General features: G+C 47.9%; 1 protein-coding gene across 1 annotated transcript in view; it reads left to right on the plus strand.

Annotated features, from left to right (window-relative positions):
• LOC137366375 (probable G-protein coupled receptor 139) overlaps nucleotides 1-8,564 on the plus strand; it is a 172,211-nt gene extending 163,647 nt beyond the window's left edge. Inside the window, exon 2 of the mRNA XM_068028270.1 lies at nucleotides 7,666-8,564. Coding sequence (XP_067884371.1) covers nucleotides 7,666-8,564 — 899 coding nt within the window. The remainder of the gene's footprint in view (nucleotides 1-7,665) is intronic.
• Nucleotides 8,565-23,692: the final 15,128 nt, after the last annotated feature.

Genomic DNA, 23,692 nt, shown 5'->3' on the forward strand with positions numbered 1-23,692 from the left:
ACATTCGCAGCTGATCACTCGCTCGCACTCTCTGTTCCCAAATAAGCTGCTGCAATGAAAGGTAACTTATTTTAAAAGGCCCAAATATATACGCTTTTTACTTACCCAGAAGCCCCCTGGTCCGCCGAACACAGAATGCAATTAAGTTTAAGTTGAAACTGACCTTCCCAGCCGATCTCTCCCTTGCTCTCTCTGCTCCCGAATAAGATGCTGCAAGGAAAGATAAGTTATTTTAAAAGGCCCAAATAAATAGGCTTTTTACCTCCCCAGAAGCCCCCTGGTCCGCCGAAAACAAAAGGAATTTAAGTTTAAGTTGAAACTTACCTTCCCAGCTGATCGATCGCTCGCAATCTCTGCTCCCAAATAAGCTGCCGCAATGAAAGGCAAGTTATTTTAAACGGCCCAAGTGTATAGGCGTTTTACTTACCCAGAGGCCCCCTGGTCCACTGAAAACAAAAGGAAATTAAGTTTAAGTTGAAACTGACCTTCCCAGCTGATATCTCGCTCGCACTTTCTGCTCCTTAATAAGCTGCTGCAAGGAAAGGTAAGTTATTTTAAACGGCCCAAATATATAGGCTTTTTACTTACCCAGAAGCCCCCTGTTCCATCGAAAACAAAATGAATTTAAGCTTCAGTTGAAACTGACCTTCCCAGCTGATCACTCGCTCGCACTCTGCTCCTGAATAAGCTGCTGCAATGAGAGGTAAGTTATTTTAAATGGCCCAAGTATATAGGCTTTTTACTTACGCAGAAGCCCACTGGTCCGCCGAACACAAAATGAAATTAAGTTTAAGTTGAAACTGACCTTCCCAGCCGATCTCTCCCTTGCTCTCTCTGCTCCCGAATAAGATGCTGCAAGGAAAGATAAGTTATTTTAAAAGGCCCAAATAAATAGGCTTTTTACTTACCCAGAAGTCCCCTGGTCCGACGAAAACAAAAGGAAATTAAGTTTAAGTTGAAACTGACCTTCCCAGCTGATAGCACGCTCGCAATCTCTGCTCCCGAATAAGCTGCCACATTTAAAGGCAAGTTATTTAAAACGGCCCAAATATTTAGTCGTTGTACTTAACCAGAAGCCCCCTGGTCCACCGAAAACAAAAGGAATTTAAAATTAAGTTGAAACTGACCTTCCCAGCTGATCACTCGCTCGCACTCTCTGCTCCCGAAAAAGCTGCCACAATTAAAGGCAAGTTATTTTAAACGTCCCAAGTGTATAGGCGTTTTACTTACCCAGAAGCCCCCAGTTCCACCGAAAACAGAAGGAAATTAAGTTTAAGTTGAAACTGACCTTCCCAGCTGATCGCTCGCTCGCACGTTCTGCTCCTTAATAAGCTGCTGCAATGAAAGGTAAGTTATTTTAAACGGCTCAAATATATAGGCTTTTTACTTACCCAGAAGCCCCCTGTTCCACCGAAAACAAAAGTAAATTAAGTTGAAGTTCAAACTGACGTTCCCAGCTGATCGCTCGCTCACACTCTCTGCTCCCGAATAACCTGCTGCAATGCAAGGTAAATTATTTTAAACGGCCCAGATAAATACGCTTTTTTACTTACCCAGAAGCCCCCTGGTCCGCCAAAAGCAAAAGGAAATTTAGTTTAAGTTGAAACTGACCTTCGCAGATGATCACTCGCTCGCACTCTCTGCTCCCAAATAAGCTGCTGCAATGAAAGGTATCTTATTTTAAAAGGCCCAAATATATACGCTTTTTACTTACCCAGAAGCCCCCTGGTCCGCCGAACACAAAATGAAATTAAGTTTAAGTTGAAACTGACCTACCCAGCCGATCCCTCCCTTGCTCTCTCTGCTCCCGAATAAGATGCTGCAAGGAAAAATAAGTTATTTTAAAAGGCCCAAATAAATAGGCTTTTTACCTCCCCAGAAGCCTCCTGGTCCGCAGAAAACAAAAGGAATTTAATTTTAAGTTGAAACTTACCTTCCCAGCTGATCGATCGCTGGCAATCTCTGCTCCCAAATAAGCTGCCGCAATGAAAGGCAAGTTATTTTAAACGGCCCAAGTGTATAGGCGTTTTACTTACCCAGAAGCCCCCTGGTCCGCCGAAAACAAAAGGAAATTAAGTTTAAGTTGAAACTGACCTTCCCAGCTGATAGCACGCTCGCAATCTCTGCTCCCGAATAAGCTGCCACAATTAAAGGCAAGTTATTTTAAACGGCCCAAATATATAGTCGTTGTACTTAACCAGAAGCCCCCTGGTCCACCGAAAACAAAAGGAATTTAAACTTAAGTTGAAACTGACCTTCCCAGCTGATCACTCGCTCGCACTCTCTGCTCCCGAATAAGCTGCCACAATTAAAGGCAAGTTATTTTAAACGGCCCAAGTGTATAGGCGTTTTACTTACCCAGAAGCCCCCTGTTCCACGGAAAACAGAAGGAAATTAAGTTTAAGTTGAAACTGACCTTCCCAGCTGATCGCTCGCTCGCACGTTCTGCTCCTGAATAAGCTGCTGCAATGAAAGGTAAGTTATTATAAACGGCTCAAATATATAGGCTTTTTACTTACCCAGAAGCCCCCTGTTCCACCGAAAACAAAATGAATTAAGTTGAAGTTCAAACTGACGTTCCCAGCTAATCGCTCGCTCACACTCTCTGCTCCCGAATAAACTGCTGCAATGCAAGGTAAATTATTTTAAACGGCCCAGATAAATACGCTTTTTACTTACCCAGAAGCCCCCTGGTCCGCCGAAAGCAAAAGGAAATTTAGTTTAAGTTGAAACTGACCTTCGCAGCTGTTCACTCGCTCGCACTCTCTGCTCCCAAATAAGCTGCTGCAATGAAAGGTAACTTATTTTAAAAGGCCCAAATATATACGCTTTTTACTTACCCAGAGGCCCCCTGGTCCGCCGAACACAAAATGAAATTAAGTTTAAGCTGAAACTGACCTTCCCAGCCGATCTCTCCCTTGCTCTCTCTGCTCCCGAATGAGATGCTGCAAGGAAAAATAGGTTATTTTAAAAGGCCCAAATAAATAGACTTTTTACTTACCCAGAAGCCTCCTGGTCCGCAGAAAACAAAAGGAATTTAATTTTAAGTTGAAACTTACCTTCCCAGCTGATCGATCGCTGGCAATCTCTGCTCCCAAATAAGCTGCCGCAATGAAAGGCAAGTTATTTTAAACGGCCCAAGTGTATAGTCGTTTTACTTACCCAGAAGCCCCCTGGTCCGCCGAAAACAAAAGGAAATTAAGTTTAAGTTGAAACTGACCTTCCCAGCTGATTACTCGCTCGCACTCTCTGCTCCCGAATAAGCTGCCACAATTAAAGGCAAGTTATTTTAAGCGGCCCAAGTGTATAGGCGTTTTACTTACCCAGAAGCCCCCTGTTCCACCGAAAACAGAAGGAAATTAAGTTTAAGTTGAAACTGACCTTCCCAGCTGATCGCTCGCTCGCACGTTCTGCTCCTTAATAAGCTGCTGCAATGAAAGGTAAGTTATTTTAAACGGCTCAAATATATTGGCTTTTCACTTACTCAGAAGCCCCCTGTTCCACCGAAAACAAAAGGAAATTAAGTTGAAGTTGAAACTGACGTTCCAAGCTGATCGCTCGCTCACACACTCTGCTCCCAAATAAGCTGCTGCAATGAAAGGTAACTTATTTTAAAAGGCCCAAATAAATACGCTTTTTACTTACCCAGAAGCCCCCTGGTCCGCCGAAAGCAAAAGGAAATTAAGTTTAAGTTGAAACAGACCTTCGCAGCTGATCACTCGCTCGCACTATCTGCCCCCAAATAAGCTGCTGCAATGAAAGGTAACTTATTTTAAAAGGCCCAAATATATACACTTTTTACTTACCCAGAAGCCCCCTGGTCCGCCGAACACAAAATGAAATTAAGTTTAAGTTGAAACTGACCTTCCCAGCCGATCTCTCCCTTGCTCTCTCTGCTCCCGAATAAGATGCTGCAAGGAAAGATAAGTTATTTTAAAAGGCCAAAATAAATAGGCTTTTTACTTACCCAGAAGCCCCCTGGTCCACCGAAAACAAAAGGAATTTAAGTTTAAGTTGAAACTTACCTTCCCAGCTGATCCATCGCTCGCAATCTCTGCTCCCAAATAAGCTGCCGCAATGAAAGGCAAGTTATTTTAAACGGCCCAAGTGTATAGGCGTTTTACTTACCCAGAAGCCCCCTGGTCCACCGAAAACAAAAGGAAATTAAGTTTAAGTTGAAACTGACCTTCCCAGCTGATATCTCGCTCGCACTTTCTGCTCCTTAATAAGCTGCAGCAAGGAAAGGTAAATTATTTTAAACGGCCCAAATATATAGGCTTTTTACTTACCCAGAAGGCCCCTGTTCCACCGAAAACAAAATGAATTTAAGCTTCAGTTGAAACTGACCTTCCCAGCTGATCACTCGCTCGCACTCTCTGCTCCTGAATAAGCTGCTGCAATGAGAGATAAGTTATTTTAAATGGCCCAAGTATATAGGCTTTTTACTTACCCAGAAGCCCCCTGGTCCGCCGAAAAACTAAAGGAAATTAAGTTTAAGTTGAAACTGACCTTCCCAGCTATTCGCTCGCTTGCACTCTCTGCTCCCAAATAAGCTGCTGCAATGAAAGGTAAGTTAATTTAAACGGCTCAAATATATAGACTTTTTACTTACCTTGAAGCCCCTTCGTCCACCGAAAACAACAGGAAGTTAAGTTTAAGTTGAAACTGACTTTCCCAGCTGTTCGCTCGCTCACACTCTCTGCTCCCGAATAAGCTGCTGTTCTTCTGGAAATCATTGATCGTCTCCACTTCCACCAGCATTGTGGGCAGTCAGTTCCATTTCAGTACCACTGTCTGGGTAAATCAAAAAAAATGTCTTCCTGATATTCCCCTTACATTTCTTGCCAAATCCTTCAATCTGTTTCTCTTGTCCTTGTACTATTCGGTGATTGGGGCAGTTTGCCTTGTCTAACGTATCTAAGCCTGTCATCATCTAGTACTCTTCCATTAAATTTCCCCTCAATCTCCTTTTTCGAAGGGAACAGATGCACATTTTCAAAAGTAACCTTGTAATTAACCTCCCCTCCCCCATCCCATAACCATTCTGGTAAACCTCCTCTGTACCCTCTCAAGGACAGTCACACCCTTCCCAATGTATGGTGACCAGAACTGGATGCTATATTCCACTTGAAGCCGAAGCACAGTTCTATAAATGTTCAGCATAACTTCCCTGCTTTTGTACTCAATGCCTCTGATTTAAACCCAAATCTCATATGCCTTGCAGACCATTCTCAATATGTCCTGTTGCCTTCACTGATCAATCCAGCCGCTGGTTTCTCTGCTCCTGCACACTCTTGAGAACTCTCCCTCTATTCTTACTGCCAAAATTCATCACCTCACACTCCCCTCTATTAAATTCCATCTGCCAGTTGGCTGCCCATTCTGATTGCCTGTCTGTGTCCTGTTGCAGATGGTTCATATCATCCTGATTCTTTGCCCTCCTCCAAATTTTGTGTCATCGGAATATTTAGGGACTCCATTCATGGGACCATGGCCGCCCTGCTTTACATCCCACCCCAATCCCTCATCCCAAACCTTCTGATTTCTTTTTTGTTCTTTCATGAGTTTGTGTGTCACTGTCAAGGTCAGCATTTGCTGCCCAACCTGATTTGCCCTTGAACTGAGGGGCTTGCCACGCCATTTCAGAGGGCAGTTAAACGTCATCCACAGTGCTGTGGATATTCCACGCTCTCTCTGTCACAAACATGCACACCCTTTCAGAAACACACATACAGATGCTCATTATTTCAGTCAAATACACACATGCACAAACACTCTCTATCTCTCTCGCAAACACGCGCTCTCCCTCAGACGCACACACGCACGCGCACACGCTCTCTCAGACACACGCACACGCGCATTCTCTTTGAAAACACACACACAGACACTGGCTCACACATGCACACACTCTATCTCACACACACAATCACACGCATGCACATTCTCTCTCTCTCTCACACACACATGCGCACACATGGGCTCTCTTTCACATTGACGCACACACGCACACACATACACACACTCACACGCATATACACACGCGCACACCCGCTCTCTCACCCACACACAGACGCTGTCTCTCTCTCTGTTTCTCTCACACACACACACACACACACACACACACACACACACACACACACACACTCTCTATCTCTCAGACACACACACATATGCTCTCTCTCTCTCACTCACACACACCCACACGCTGTTACTCTCCCACACACACACTCTCGGTCTCTCGCGCACCACACATACACTCTGTCTTTATTAAACCAACATGCGAGCACACCCCCGTCTGTCAGGCACACACACACACGCTCTCTCTCTCTTTCTGACACACACACACTGTCACACACTCTCACAGACCCGCTTTCCCTCACACACACACACACAAACACACACAGACATGCAGATACAGCTCTCTCTCTGGACCACACACACACACGCTCTTTAACTCTCTCTCGCACACACACACTTTCTCACATACACACGCACACATTCTATTTCAAACACACACTCTCTCTCTCTCTCTCTCTCAAACACACACACTCACTCACACACGCACACGATCTCTGTCACACACACTGTCTCTCTCTCTCACTCACCCACACGCGCTCAATCTCTCAAACACACACACACACACGCACGCACACTCTCTCTCACAGACACACACACATTCACAGACATACACACAAACGCGCTGTCTCTCTCTCACACACACACAGTCTCTCTCACACGGACACACACACTCTCTCAGCCACACACACACTGTCTCTCTCACACAAACTCACACACTCTCTGTCACACACACACTCCCTTTCAGACACACACACGGTCTCTGCCTCTCTCTCTCACACACACACACGCACACACACTCTCTCTCCGAGATGCACTCACGCACACACACACATATTCTCTCACTCTCTCTCTCTCAGACGCACACACACACACTCTCGCACACATGTGCATGCTCTCTGTCGAACGCACACACACGCATAAGCACACACTCTCTCTCACACACACTCACACACACGTGCGCTCTCTCTCTCTCACACACACAGACAATCTCTATCTGACACACCCGCGCACACAGGTCACTCCTCAGCCAGACATAAAAACTCACACGCACACACATTCTCTCGCTCTCTCGCTCTAACACACACACAGACACGCGCAGACACACATCATGCCACAGGCATTGACACAGAGTTTCTCAGTCAGTTTAACATTTATCTTTCCATACAAATCCACAATGCTGCAGATGCTGGAAATCTGAAATAATAACTGAAAATACTGGAAATACTCAGCAGGGCTGACAGCATTTGTTGACAGAGAAAAGAGTTTAATATTTCAAGTAGGTGACCCTTCATCAGCACTTCGCGCAATTAGAGATGGAACAGTTTTTAAACCAGACGGGGAAACGAAAGAGGGCGAGGATTATGATCAACATGCAGTATGACAATTTCAATATCATCCTTTTATTATTTAATCTCTCCTGTCTTCCACCGTATCACAGACCTTCCCATTTGTTCATTCACGTTCAATCATTTCAAAACATCACTGGATACAGAAACACATTTATACATCTCATTAAGTTCTTAATCAAACTGGTAACTTTGCTCCAGCCTGATGTATAACTCCTCTGTTTATTTCCCTTCCTCACAGTTAACTTGCTGACGATTGGGATCCTGTCTCGGGGAAAGTGCGGTCTCTCCAAATGTGTCACACGCTACCTGGTGGCCATGTCAGTGGCGGATCTGCTGGTCATTATCCTGGACCTGATATTGAGACACATTCCCATTGTTTATTGGGAACAGTTTCGGTTCCTGTGGTCCATCCCCGTGTGTAATATCCACGCCGTCCTGCTTTATACAGTCACAGACTGTTCTGTCTGGTTCACAGTCACTTTCACCATTGATCGTTTTGTGGCCATTTGTTGCCAGAAGCTGAAAAGTAAATATTGCAGTGAGAAAACGGCAGGTGTTGTTGTGGGAACAGTGAGTGTGCTGAGCTGCTTAAAGAACATCTTCTGGTATTTTATGTTAACAGGTCAGTATTGGCTGGGGAACAATCCCTGGTTTTGTGATGTAACAGAGGATGTTTATGTCTCTCGTGTCTGGGGAACAATCGAGTTCCTCCACAACATTCTGACCCCGGGGCTCCCATTTGTGGTGATTCTGATGCTCAACGCGCTCACTGTCAGACACATTTTAGTGAGCAGCAGAGTGCGCAGGAGACTCCGAGCTCACAGCAGTGGGAAGTGTCGCAGAGACCCCGAGATGGAGAGTCGAAGGAAATCTATCATTTTACTTTTAGTTATCTCGGGGAATTTCATCCTGTTGTGGGTAATGTTAATGGCGTATTCGATATGGTGGCGGATGTGGAGGTTGGGGTATCGGTCAGTTTATCTCGCTCGGTTTCTGCAGGAATTGGGCTTCATACTGCAGCTCCTGAGTTGCTGCACAAACACTGCAATTTACACCGTGACCCAGACTCAGTTCAGAGAGCAGTTGAAGAATGTACTTAAATATCCCTTTACTCCAATTGTTAAATTCATTCAATGATCAGAGGAGGTGGAGTGGCCTGTCACCATGGGCACAAAATGGGGCGGGGCCTGCCACCATGGAGACAGAGCGGGGGCGGGGACTGTCAACGTGGAGACTGAGCGTGGGTGGGTCCTGTTTCCCCGGTGGAGAATTGGGGGCGGAGTCTCTTTCCCCGGTGACGGGGAGTAGGGGCGGTGCTTGCTACACCGGTGAAGGGAAATGCGGGCGGGAACAGTTTCCAGGGTGACGGGGTGTTGGGGCGGCGTCTGTTTTCAGAGTGATGGGGAGTGGGGGCGGGGTTTGTTTCCCCGGTGACGGGGTGTGCAGGCGGAGCCAGTTTCCTGGGTAACAGAGAGTGGGGGCGGTGTCTGGCTCCAGGGAGATGGGGGCGAGGGAGAGTGGGGGCAGGGTCTGTCCCCAGGGTGACAGAGGAGTGGAGGCGTGATCTTCTCCACGGTAATGGAGGAGTGGGAGCGGTGCCTGCTTCCGGGGTGCCGAGGAATGTGGGCGGGGCCTGTTTCCGTGACGTGGAGTGTGCGTAGGGTTTGTTTAGGGAGACGGGGATTACTGGCGGGGCCTGTTTCCAGGGTAACGGGGACGAGGGAAGGGGTCTGTTTTCAGGGTGGCAGGGATTGGGGGCGTTGTCTGTTTCCAGAGTAACGGGGAGGGGGGCCGGTCTGCTTCCCCACTGATGGGGAGTGGGGGCGGAGTCAGTATACAGGAAGAAGGAGAGTGGGGGTTTAGTCAGTTTCCAGGGTGTCAGGGCCTGGGGGCGGGGTCTGTCTCCAGGGTGAGGGAGGGCTGAGGGCAGTGTCTGGCTGCAGAGTATGGAGGGGTGGAGGGCGGTGCCTGCTTCCCAGTGAGTGGGAGAGGGGGCGGGCTTTGTTTCTAAGGTGACGAGGGAGTGGGGGCGGGTTCCGTCCACAGGGTGATGGGGAAAGGTGCTGGGCCTGTTGCTCCGGTGAGGGAGAGTGGGTGTGGGAGCTGCTTCCAGGGTGATGGAGAGTTGGGGCGGGGCCTGTTTCTAGGGTGATGGAGATGTGGGCGGGTCTGTTTCCGTGACGGGCAGTGTAGGCGGAGTCTGTTTACAGGCGAATGAATTATGGGGGGTGGGGTCTGACTCCAGGGTGATGGGGCAGTGCGACGTGGTCTCTTTCCAGGGTGACAGGAGTGGGGGCTGGCCCTGTTTCCAGGATGACGTTGAGAGCGGGCGGGGCCTGTTTCTCGGGTGACGAGGAGTGGTGGCGGAGTCTGTTTCCAGAGTGATGGGGAGTGGGAGTGGGTTCAGATCCTTTCCGAATCCTGTATAATCTTTATAATTCCTTACAAATAAAAAAAGTCTTGTTAATTACTTATCACCTTTTATAATGATGTATAAATATTTGCAGACCTTCATAGCCTTAATAAACTATTTACAATTCTTCATAACACTTTGTAAATCTTTACAATCCTTTATGATTCTGTATGATTCATTATCATTTATTAGTCTTTATTCTCAAAAATAACCAGTTACATTCACTGCCCTGGACAGAAAACATTGAAAATGGTCACGGTCGATTGCTCTCATTTCAAACAGACCACAGTGCATTTCATTTAGAATGGCCGCATAACATGTTGTTTGAAACGGCTGCAGTGCAGGTGACACCAAACAGGCACACGGAATGTCATTTAAAATGCACGCTGCACATGTCGCTTAAAATGGCCACAGTGCAGGTGACATCAAACAGCCACTTAGAATGCCATTTAAAATGGCCACAGCAAATGTCGCTTAAAATGGCCGCAGTGCAGAAGTCATCAAATAGACTCACAGAATGTCATTAAAATTGGCCGCAGCAAATGTCGATTAAAATGGCCGCAGTGCAAGAGAAATCGAACAGCCACAACGGAATTACATTTAAAATGGCCACAGCAAAAGTCGCTTAAAATGGTCACGGTGTAAGAGACACCAAACAGCCACACGGATTGTTATTTAAAATGGACGCAGCACATGTCGCTTAAAATGGCCGCAGTGCAGGTGACATCAAACAGCAACACAGAATTTCATTTAAAATGGTCGCTGTGCAAGGGACAGTCGGAACCCTCCTTTTGTTAAAATCAGCTGAAGTGGTACTGAGTCCCACTCACACGACAGGAAAGGGCCCACACAATCCAGGCTTGTATTAATACCAGCTGGAGTGGTACTGAGCCACATTCACTCACCAGGAAATACCCAATTCAATCCAGGACTATATTTATACCAGCTGGAGTGGTACTGAACTCCACTCACTCACCACGAAAGAGCCAATTCAATCCAGGCCTCTATTAATACCAGCTGGAGTGATACTGAGTCGCACTCACACACCAGCAAAAGCAAATTCCATCCAGGTTTCTATTCATGGGTGGCACAATGGCGCAGTGACTAGCACTGCAGCCTCACAGCTCCAGCAACCCGGGTTCAGTTCTGGGTGCTGCCTATGCGGAGTTTGCAAGTTCTCCTTGTGACCAAGTGGGTTTTCGCCGGATGCTCCGGTCTTCTCCCACAGCCAAAGACTTGCAGATTGACAGGTAACTTGTCCATGATAAACTGCCCCTAGTATAGGTCGGTGGGAGGGGAATTGTGGGGTTGTGGGAGGAATATGGGAGTAATATAGGATTGGTAGAAATGGGTGGTTGATGGTCGGCTGTTGGTCGGTTTCAGTGATGTATGTCGAAACAAAAATAAATAAAATAATACAAGCAGGAGTGGACCCGAGTCCCAATCACACAGCAGTAAAGAGCCAATATGATCCTGGAGTCTATGAATACCAGCTGGAGTATTTGTGTGTCCCACGCACACAAGAGGAAAGAGCCAATTTAATCCAGGCATCGACTAATAAGAGCTGGAGAGATACTGATTTTCACTCAAACACTTGCAAAGAACTAATCCCATCCTGGCCTCCAGTAACACCTGCTCGAGTGGTGCTGAACGCCGCTCACACGGCAGAAAAGAGTCAATTAAATCCAGGGGTCCAACAATAACAGCTGGAGTGGTACTGAACCCCACTCACACCAGGAAACAGCACATTCAATCCAGGCATCTATTACTACCAGCTGGAGTGGTACTGAGTCCCACTCACTCACCAGGAAAGAGCCAATAAAATCCAGGCCTTTATTAATACCAGATGCAGTGGTACTGAAACTCACTCACACACCAGGAAACTGCCAGTTCTATCCAGGCCTCTATTAATACCAGCTGGAGTGTTAGTGAGTCCCACTCACGAACCAAGAGAGAGCCAAAGCAATCCACGCCTCCATAGATAACAACTGGTTTGTTAGTGTGTCCCACTCACATACCAGGAAAGAACTAATTCAATCCAAACTTCTAGTAATACCAGCTGGAGAGGGACTGAGTCTCACTCATACACCAGGAAAGAGCCAGTTCAATCCAGGCTGCTATTAATACGAGATGGAGTGGGACTGAACCCCAGCCACCCACCAGGCAAGAGCCAATACAATCCAGGCTTCTATTAATACCAGCTGGAATGTTACTGAGACCCATTCACACACCAGGAAAGAAAAATTCAATCCAGGCCTCGACAAATAACATTTGGAGTGTTACTGAGTCCCACGCATACACCAGGCAGGAACCAATTCAATCTAGCCCTCTACTAATACCAGCTGGAGTGGCACTGAGCCCCACTGACACACCAGGAATTAACACATTCAATCCAGGCATCTATTACTACCAGCTGGAATGGTACTGAACTCCACTCACTCACCACGAAAGAGCCAATTCAATCCAGGCCTCTATTAATACCAGCTGGAGTGATACCAGACCTATATTAATAACAGCTGGAGTGGCACTGAGTAGAACTCATTCACCAGGAAAGAGCCAATTCAATCCAGACCTCTATTAATATCAGCTGGAGTGGCACTGAATCCCATTCGTACACCAGGAAAGAGACAATTCAACCCAGACCTATATCAATACCAGCTGGAGTGGCACGGAGTCCCACTCAGACAACCGGAAAGAGCCAATTCAATCCAGGCCTCTATTAGTACAAGCTGGAGTGGTACTGAGCCCAACTCATATGCCAGGAAACAGCCAATTCAATCCAGACCTCCATCAATAACAGCTGGAGTGGCACTGAGCCCCACTCAGACAGCAGGAAAAAGCCACTTCAATCCAGTCATCTATTAATACCAGCTGCAGTGGTGCTGACCCCCACTCACAAACCAGCAAAGAGCCAATCAATCCAGACCTCCCTTAATACCAGCTGGACTGGTACTGAGTCCCACTCACACACCAGGAAACAGCCAATTAAATCCAGACCTCTATTCGTAACAGCTGAGGTGGTACTGAGTCCCACTCACACACCAGGAAAGACACAATTCAATCCAGACCAATATTCATAACAGCTGAAGTGGTACTGAGCACCACTCATACGCCAGTAAAGAGCCAATTCAAACCAGACCGATATCAATACCAGGTGGAGTGGGACTGAGTCCCACTCATACACCAGTAAGAGCCAATTCTATCCAGACCACTATTAATACCAGCTGGAGAGGTATTGAGCACCACTCATACGCCAGGAAACAGCCAATTCAATCCAGAACTCTATGAATAACAGCTGGGGTGGCACTGAGCCCCACTCATACAGCAGGAATAAGCCAATTCAATCCAGGCATCTATTAATACCAGCTGGAGCGGTTCTGAGCCCCACTCACAAACCAGGATAGAAGAAATTCAATCCAGATCTCTATTAATAACTGCTGGAGTGGCACTGAGTGCCGCTCACAGACCAGGAAAGTGCCAATTCAATCCAGTACTCTATTAATACCAGCTGGAGTGGTACTGAATCCCACTCACACACCAGGGAAGAGACAGTTCATTCCTGACCTCTATTAGTACCAGCTGGAGTGGTACTGAATCCCACTCACACACCAGAAAAGAGCCAATTCTATCCAGACCCCTATTAATACAAGCTGGAGAGGTACTGAGTCCAATTCACACACCAGGAAAGAGCCAATTCAATCCAGGCTTGTATTAATAACAGCTGGAGTGGCATTGAGTCCTACTCACACACCAGGAAAGAGCCAAGTCAATCCAGACCTCTATCAATACCAACTGGAGAGGTACTGAGTCCCACACAAACACCAGGAAAGAGCCAATTCAATCCAGACTTCGATTAATACCAGCTAGAGTGGCACTGAGCCCCACTCACAGACAAAGAACGAGCCAATTCAATCCAGACTTCTATCTATACAAGCTGGAATGGTACTGAGACCCATTCACACACCAGGAGAGAGCCAATTCAATCCAGATCTCTATTAATACCAGTTGGACTGGTACTGAGACCCACTCACACACCAGGAAAGAGTCAATTCAATTCAGACCTCTATTAATACCTGCTGCAGTGGGACTGTGCCCCACTCACAAACGAGGAAAGAGCCAATTCAATCCAGGCCTCTATTAATACCAGCTGGAGTGGCACTGAGCCGCACCGACAAACCAGGAAGGCGCCAATTCAATCCAGAGCACTATTAATACCAGCTGGAGTGGCACTGAGTCCCACTGACACACCAACAAAGAGCCAATCAATCCAGACATCCATTAATACCAGCTGGAGTGGCACTGAGTCACACGCATATAGCGTGAAAGAGCCAATTCAATCCAGACTTCTATCCATACAAGTTGGAATGATACTTGGACCCATTCACACACCAGGAGAGAGCCAATTCAATCAAGGTCTCTATTAATACCAGTTGGAGTGGTACTGAGACCCACTCACACACCAGGAAAGAGCCAATTCAATCCAGATCTCTATTAATACCTGCTGCAGTGTGACTGTGTCTCACTCACACACCAGGAAAGAGCCAATTGCATCCAGGCATTCATTTATACCAGCTGGAGTGGGACTGAGTCTCACTCACACATCAGGAAAGAGCCAATTCAATCCAGACCTCAATTAATACCAGCTGCAGTGGCACTGAGTCCCACTCACAAACGAGGAAAGAGCCAATTCAATCCAGGCCTCTATTAATACCAGCTGGAGTGGCACTGAGCCCCACCGACAAACCAGGAAGGCGCCAATTCAATCCAGACCACTATTAATACCAGCTGGAGTGGCACGGAGCCCCACTGACACACCAACAAAGAGCCAATCAATCCAGACCTCTATTAATACCAGCTGGAGTGGCACTGAGTCCCAGACACACACCAAGAAAGAGCCGTTCAATCCGGACCTCTATTAATACCAGCTAGAGAGGTATTGAGACCAAGTACCACAGCAGGAAATAGCAAATCACACCATACCTCTATTAATTCCAGCTGGAATGGTACTGAGCCCCACTCAAACACCAGGAAAGAGCCAATCAATCCAGACCTCTTTTAATACAAGCTGGAGTGGTAGTGAGCCCCACGAACACAACAGGAAATAGCCAATCAAACCACACCTCTATTAATACCAACTGGAGTGGTACTGAGCCCCACTCAAAAACCAGGAAAAAGCCAATTCATTCCGGACGTCTATTAATACCAGCTAGAGTGGCAGTGAATCCCACTCAGACACCAGGAAAGAGCCAATTCAATCCAGGCTTCTATTAATACCAGCTGAAGTGGTACTGAGTCCCACTCACAAACCAGGAAAGAGCCAATTCAATCCACACCTCGATTAATACCAGCTGGATTGGCAGTGAGCCACACTCACACACCAGGTTACAGCCAATTCAAATCTTCTTTGGCCTCCTTATCTCGAGAGACCATGGATAAGCGCCTGGAGGTGGTCAGTGGTTTGTGAAGCAGCGCCTGGAGTGGCTATGATGGCCAATTCTAGAGTGACGGGCTCTTCCACAGGTGCTGCAGAGAAATTTGTTTGTCGGGGCTGTTGCACAGTTGGCTCTCCCCTTCCGCCTCTGTCTTTTTTCCTGCCAACAAATCTGTCTCTTCGACTCGCCACACTTCAGCCCCGTCTTTATGGCTGCCCGCCAGCTTTGGCGAACGCTGGCAACTGAATCCCACGACTTGCGATCAATGTCACTGGATTTCATGTCGCGTTTGCAGACGTCTTGAAAGCGGAGACATGGACGACCGGTGGGTCTGATACCAGTGGCGAGCTCGCTGGACAATGTGTCTTTGGGGATCCTGCCATCTTCCATGCGGCTCACATGGCCAAGCCATCTCAAGCGCCGCTGACTCAGTAGTGTGTATAAGCTGGTGATGTTGGTCGCCTCGAGGACTTCTGTGTTGGAGATGCGGTCCTTCCACCTGATGCCAAGTATTCTCCGGAGGCAGAGAAGATGGAATGAATTGAGACGTCACTCTTGCCTGACATACGTTGTCCAGGCCTCGCTGCCATAGAGCAAGGTACTGAGGACACAGGCTTGATACACTCGGACTTTTGTGTTCCGTGTCGGTGCACCATTTTCCCACACTCACTTGGCCAGTCTGGACATAGCAGTGGAAGCCTTTCCCATGCACTTGTTGATTTCTGCATCGAGAGACAGGTTACTGGTGATAGTTGAGCCCAGGTAGGTGAACTCTTGAACCACTTCCAGAGTGTCGTCGCCATTATTGATAGATCGAGCATTTCTGACGTCCTGACGATTGATGTTTTTTTTCTTGAGGCTGATGGTTAGGCCAAATTCATTGCACGCAGCCGCAAACGTGTCGATGAGACTCTGCAGGCACTCTTCAGTGTGAGATGTTAAAGCTGCATCGTCAGCAAAGAGGAGTTCCCTGATGAGGACTTACCATACTCTGGACTTCGCTCTTAGACGGGCAAGGTTGAACAACCTGCCCCCTGATCTTGTGTGGAGGAAAATTCCTTCTTCAGAGGACTTGAACGCATGTGAATGCAGCAGGGAGAAGAAAATCCCAAAAAGTGTGGGTGCGAGAACACAGCACTGTTTCACGCCACTCAGGATTGGAAATGGGTCTGATGAGGAGCCACCATGTTGAATTGTGCCTTTCATATTGTCATGGAATGAGATGATGATACTTAGTAGCTTTGGTGGGCATCCAATCTTTTCTAGTAGTCTGAAGAGACCACGTCTGCTGACGAGGTCAAAGGCTTTGGTGAGATCAATGAAAGCAATGTCGAGGGGCATCAGTTGTTCACGGCATTTCCCCTGTATCTGACGAAGGGAGAACAGCATATCAACAGACGATCTCTCTGCACGAAAGCCACAATGTGCCTCAGGGTAGATGCGCTCGGCCAGCTTCTGGAGCCTGTTCAGAGCAACTCGAGCAAAGACTTTCCCCATTATGCTGAGCAGGGAGATTCCACGGTAGTTGTTGCAGTCACCGCGGTCACCTTTGTTATTATAGAGGGTGATGATATTGGCATTGTGCATGTCTTGGGTTACTGCGCCCTCATCCCAGCACAGGCAAAGCAGTTCATGTAGTGATGAAAGTATAGCAGGCTTGGCACTCGTGATTATTTCAGGGGTAACGCTGTTCTTCCCAGGGGCTTTTCCACTGGCTAGAGAATCAATGGCGTCACTGAGTTCCGATTTGGTTGGCTGTATGTCCAGCTCATCCATGGCTGGTAGAGGCTGGGCTGCATTGAGGGCAGTCTCAGTGACAGCATTCTCCCTGGAGTACACTTCTCGGTAGTGCTCAACCCAGCGGTCCATTTGTTTGCGTTGGTCAGTGATTATGTCCCCTGATTTAGATTTGAGGGGGGCGATCTTGTTGATGGTTGGCCCAAGAGCTGTCTTAATGCCATCGTACATTCCTCTGATGTTTCCGGTGTCTGCAGCCAGCTGGATATGACTGCATAGGTGTTGCCAGTAGTTGTTTGCGCAGCGCCTGGCTGTTCTTTGTGAAGTGCTTCTGGTTGCTTTAAGTGCTGCGGATGTTAAATCGCTGGGGGCTTTCTTGTAGTTCAACAGAGCAATGCGCTTTGCGGCTTTGACAGGTTCCAGCTCTTCATTATGAGATTGAAACCAGTCTGCGTGGATGAGCTTTCCGAATGTCAATGGTGGGCACTGAGGAAATGGCTTATTACCTGCACCCGCACATCCCCCTTCCCCTCCCCTCCCCTTTCCCCCTTCCCCATCCCCGTCCCCTTCCCTGCTCCACCCTCTTAGCTCACCCCCACATAACCCCGTCCCAGTCCCCACCCTCGCACCATCTTACCCCCGCACACATTTCCCCTGCACCCTCCACCCCCTCACAGTCTCCTTCCCAGCTCCCCCTCGCATCCCCCTCCCTCCACCCCTCCTCCTCGCATCCCCTCCTCCCACCGGCATCATCCTACACCTGTGTCGGGGCCCTAACAACCCCACTGCCTTGTGGGCGTCTCGGGAGAGACCAAAGCTAAGGGAGTAACCCTTCACAGATAATCCAAAGCGGAACCCCGTAGGCGGTCATGTGTCAACTTTGGCATGTTTCCAGCAGTTCCTGCAGCCATACCGGTGCCACACGTCGTGCTCTGCACTCCTTTGGACCCCACCAGAAAGGCCGAGAGGGGGATTTTGACGAATGGGCAACTCTCAACCTCCATAAATTCGCCCAGGCATGCGCCATGGAGAGGTCACTCCATAGTTGCCTCACAGCGACTGAAGTAACACGGAAGGCAGCAGTTACGGATTATAAGTCCAGATAAATTGGCGTAGAAACTGGGCGCCACGGGTTGCCTTTGTCAGTGGGAGAGGTCACTGCACCTCACTGGACAGCTACCGCCCGACTCAAACCGGGCAGCCCCCGGTCAATAAGGTTCTGTCCCTCAACAGTCTACCTGCTTCAATGGGTGCTTGGAGCTCAGGGTCATTGCCCGAAAGGTGGACTGATACACCGCACCAAACAACACGAAAAAAGGAAAGAAGGTACCAGCCCTTCGCTTTGCAAGCTGGAACGTCAGAACTATGTGTCCTGGCCTGTCGGAAGACCTTACACATATCAACGATTCTTGGAAGACCGCCATCATTAACAACCAGCTCAGTAGATTCAATGTGGACATTGCTGCATTTCAGGAGACTCGCCTCCCTGCGAGTGGATCTCTCGCAGAGCAAGACTACACCTTCTTCTGGCAGGGCAGGGATCCTGAAGAACCAAGACAGCATGCAGTGGGCTTCGCCATCAGAAACTCCTTGCTCAGCATGATGGAGCCTCCCTCAAATGGCTCGGAACGCAAACTGTCTATCCGACTGCTCACCACCTCTGGTCCAGTACACCTACTCAGCATCTATGCTCCAACACTCTGCTCCCCACTTGAAGCTTCAGATCAGTTCTGCGAGGAACTCCATAACATCATTAGCACCATCCCCAACACCGAACACCTATTCCTGCTGGGGGACTTTAATGCCAGGGTTGGGGCCGACCATGACTCATGGCCCTCCTGCCTTGTGCGATATGGCGTTGGAAGGATGAATGAGGACGGGCAGAGACTGCTTGAGTTGTGTACCTATCATAACCTCTGCATCACCAACTCGTTCTTTCACACTAAACCCGGTCATCAGGTTTCTTGGAGGCACCCAAGATCGCGTCGTTGGCACCAGCTGGACCTCATTGTCACAAGGCGAGCCGCCTTAAACAGTGTTCAAATCACACGCAGCTTCCACAGTGCGGACTGCGACACCGACCACTCCCTGGTGTGCAGCAAGGTTAGACTCAGACCAAAGAAGTTGCATCATTCCAAGCAAAAGGGCCACCCGCGCATCAACACGAGCAGAATTTCTCACCCACAACTGCTACAAAAAGTTCTAAATTCACTTGTAACAGCCCTTCAAAACACTCCCACAGGGGATGCTGAGACCAAGTGGGCCCACATCAGAGATGCCATCTACGAGTCAGCTTTGACCACCAACGGCAAAAGTGCGAAGAGAAATGCAGACTGGTTTCAATTCAATCCAGACCTCGGTTAATACCAGTTGGAGTGGTACTGAGACCCAGTCACACACCAGGAAAGAGCCAATTCAATCCAGGCTTCCACTAATACCAGATGGAGTGGTACTGAGTCCCGCTAACAAACCAGGAAATAGACAGTTCTTTCCAGGCTTCTATTAACACCAGCTGGAGTGGTACTGAGTCCCTTGCACACACCAGAAAAGCGCCAATTCATCCAGACCTCTATTAATAACAGTTGGAGTGGCTCGGAAATACACTCACACACTGGGAAAGAGCCAACTCATACCAGGCCATTACGAATACCAGCTGGAGTGGTACTGAGTCCCACTAACACAGCAGGCAAGTGACAATTCAATCCAGGCCTCTTCTAACAACAGCTGGACTGATACTGTGTCACACACACACACCAGGAAATAGCCAATTAAATACAGACCTCTATTAATACCGGCTGGAGCAGCACTGAGTCCTACGCACACATCAGGGAAGAGGCAATTTAATCCAGGCTCGATTAACAGAAGCTATATTGGCACTGAGTCCTATTCACACACCAGGGAAGACACAATTCAATCCAAGCCTATATTAACACCAGAAGGAGAAGTACTGTGTCACACTCACACACAAGGAGAGAGCCAATTCAATCCAGACATCTATTAATACCAGCTGGAGTGGCACTCAGCCCCACCCACACATCAGGAAAGAGCCAATTCAATACAGGCTTCTATTAATAACAGCTGGAATTGTACCGAGTCCCACGCACACAACAGGAAAGAGCCAATTCAATCCAGGCCATTACTAATACCAGCTGGAGTGGTACTGAGTCACAGTCTAACGCCTCGAGCAAAACAATTCAGCCCAGACCTCTATTAATACCAGCTGGAGTGGCACTGATCCCCATTCATACAGCAGGAAAGTGCCAATCCCATCCATACCTCTTTCAATACCAGCTGGAGTGGCACTGAGCCCCACTCAGATGGCATGAAAGAGCCAATTCAATCCAGACTTCTATCAATACAAGCCGGAATGGTACTGAGACCCATTCACACACCAGGAGAGAGTCAATTCAATCCAGATCTCTATTAATACCAGTTGGAGTGGTACTGTGCCCCACTCACTCACCAGGAAAGAGTCAATTCACTCCAGGCCTCCAGTAACATCAGCTGGAGTGGTACTGAGTCCCACTCACAAATAAGAAAGAGCCAAATCAATCCAGTTCTCCATTAACACCAGCTGGAGTGGCACTGATTCTCACTCACACACCAGGAAAAAGCTAATTCAATCCAGGGCTCTATTAATACCAGCTGCAGTGGGACTGAGTCCCACTCACACACCAGGAAAGAGCCAATTCAATTCTGGCCTATATTAATACCAGCTGGAGTGGGTCTGAGCCCCAGTCACACACCAGGAAAGACCCAATTCAATCCAGGCTTCTATCAATACCAGCTGGAGAGGGACTGAGTCTCACTCACACACCAGGACAGAGCCAGTTCAATCCAGGCTTCTATTAATACCAGCTGGTATGTTACTGAGACCCATTCAAACACCAGGATAGAAGAAATTCAATCCAGATCTCTATTAATAACAGCTGGAGTGGCACTGAGTCCCACTCACATACCGGAAAAGTGCCGATTCAATCCAGGCCTCCATTAATAAAATTTGGAGTGTTACTGACTCCCACTCACACACCAAGAAAGTGCCAATTCAATGCAGGACTCTTTTAATACTAGCTGGAGAGGTACTGAATCCCACTCACACACCAGGGAAGAGACAGTTCGTTCCTGGCCTCTAATAATACCAGCTGGAGCGTTACTGAGTCCCACGCACACACAAGAAAAGAGCCAATTCAATCCAGATCTCCAATAGTACCAGCTGGAGAGGTACTCAGTCCCACTCACACACCAGGAAAGAGCCAATTCAATCCAGACCTCTATTAATACCAGCTGGAGTTGTATTGAGTGCCACTCACACAACAGGAAAGAGCCAATTCAATCCAGGCCTCTATTAATAACAGCTGGAATTGTACCGAGTCCCACTCACACAACAGGAAAGAGCCAATTCAATCCAGGCCATTACTAATACCAGCTGGAGTGGTACTGAGTCACACTCTAACGCCACGAGCAAAACAATTCAGCCCAGACCTCTATCAATAACAGCTGGAGTGGCACTGAGCCCCATTCATACAGCAGGAAAGTGCCAATTCTATCCAGACCTCTTTCAATACCAGTTGGAGTGGTACTGTGCCCCACTCACACACCAGGAAAGAGTCAATTCAATCCAGACCTCGATTTATACCTGCTGCAGTGGGCTGAGTCGCACTCACACACCAGGAAAGAGCCAATTCCATCCAGGCATCCATTTATACCAGCTGGAATGGGACTGAGTCCCAGACACACACACCATAAAGAGCCAAGTAAATCCAGACCTCTATCAATACCAACTGGCGAGGTACTGAGCCCCACTCACACACCAGGAAAGAGCCAATTCAATCCAGACTTCTATTAATAACAGCTGGAGTGGCACTGAGACCCACTCACACACCAGGAACGGGCCAATTCAGTCTAGACCTCTATTAATACCAATTTGAGTGGTGATGAGCCCCACTCACACACTAGGAATGAGCCAATTCAGTCCAGACCTCTATTAATACCAGCGAGAGCGGTACAGAATCTCAGTCACTCACCAGGAAGGAGCCAATTCAATCCAGACCTCTATTAATACCAGCTGGAGTGGAACTGAGCCCCACTCACACAACAGGAAAGAGCCAATTCAATCCAGGCCATTACTAATACCAGCTGGAGTGGTACTGAGTCACACTCTAACGCCACGAGCAAAACAATTCAGCCCAGACCTCTATCAATAACAGCTGGAGTGGCACTGAGCCCCATTCATACAGCAGGAAAGTGCCAATTCTATCCAGACCTCTTTCAATACCAGCTGGAGTGGCACTGAGCCCCACTCAGATGGCATGAAAGAGCCAATTCAATCCAGACTTCTATCAATACAAGCCGGAATGGTACTGAGACCCATTCACACACCAGGAGAGAGTCAATTCAATCCAGATCTCTATTAATACCAGTTGGAGTGGTACTGTGCCCCACTCACTCACCAGGAAAGAGTCAATTCACTCCAGGCCTCCAGTAACATCAGCTGGAGTGGTACTGAGTCCCACTCACAAATAAGAAAGAGCCAAATCAATCCAGTTCTCCATTAACACCAGCTGGAGTGGCACTGATTCTCACTCACACACCAGGAAAAAGCTAATTCAATCCAGGGCTCTATTAATACCAGCTGCAGTGGGACTGAGTCCCACTCACACACCAGGAAAGAGCCAATTCAATTCTGGCCTATATTAATACCAGCTGGAGTGGGTCTGAGCCCCAGTCAAACACCAGGAAAGACCCAATTCAATCCAGGCTTCTATCAATACCAGCTGGAGAGGGACTGAGTCTCACTCACATAGCAAGGAAGAGCCAATTCAATCCAGGCTTCCATTAATAAGAGCTGGAGTGGGACTGAGACCCACTCACACACCAGGACAGAGCCAGTTCAATCCAGGCTTCTATTAATACCAGCTGGTATGTTACTGAGACCCATTCAAACACCAGGATAGAAGAAATTCAATCCAGATCTCTATTAATAACAGCTGGAGTGGCACTGAGTCCCACTCACATACCGGAAAAGTGCCGATTCAATCCAGGCCTCCATTAATAAAATTTGGAGTGTTACTGACTCCCACTCACACACCAAGAAAGTGCCAATTCAATGCAGGACTCTTTTAATACTAGCTGGAGAGGTACTGAATCCCACTCACACACCAGGGAAGAGACGGTTCGTTCCTGGCCTCTAATAATACCAGCTGGAGCGTTACTGAGTCCCACGCACACACAAGAAAAGAGCCAATTCAATCCAGATCTCCAATAGTACCAGCTGGAGAGGTACTCAGTCCCACTCACACACCAGGAAAGAGCTAAATCAATCCAGACCTCTATTAATACCAGCTGGAGTTGTACTGAGTGCCACTCACACAACAGGAAAGAGCCAATTCAATCCAGGCCTCTATTAATAACAGCTGGAATTGTACCGAGTCCCACTCACACAACAGGAAAGAGCCAATTCAATCCAGGCCATTACTAATACCAGCTGGAGTGGTACTGAGTCACACTCTCACGCCACGAGCAAAACAATTCAGCCCAGACCTCTATCAATAACAGCTGGAGTGGCACTGAGCCCCATTCATACAGCAGGAAAGTGCCAATTCTATCCAGACCTCTTTCAATACCAGCTGGAGTGGCACTGAGCCCCACTCAGATGGCATGAAAGAGCCAATTCAATCCAGACT

Source organism: Heterodontus francisci, unplaced genomic scaffold, assembly GCF_036365525.1.
Source record: "Heterodontus francisci isolate sHetFra1 unplaced genomic scaffold, sHetFra1.hap1 HAP1_SCAFFOLD_242, whole genome shotgun sequence".
In the NCBI taxonomy this organism is placed as follows: domain Eukaryota; kingdom Metazoa; phylum Chordata; class Chondrichthyes; order Heterodontiformes; family Heterodontidae; genus Heterodontus; species Heterodontus francisci.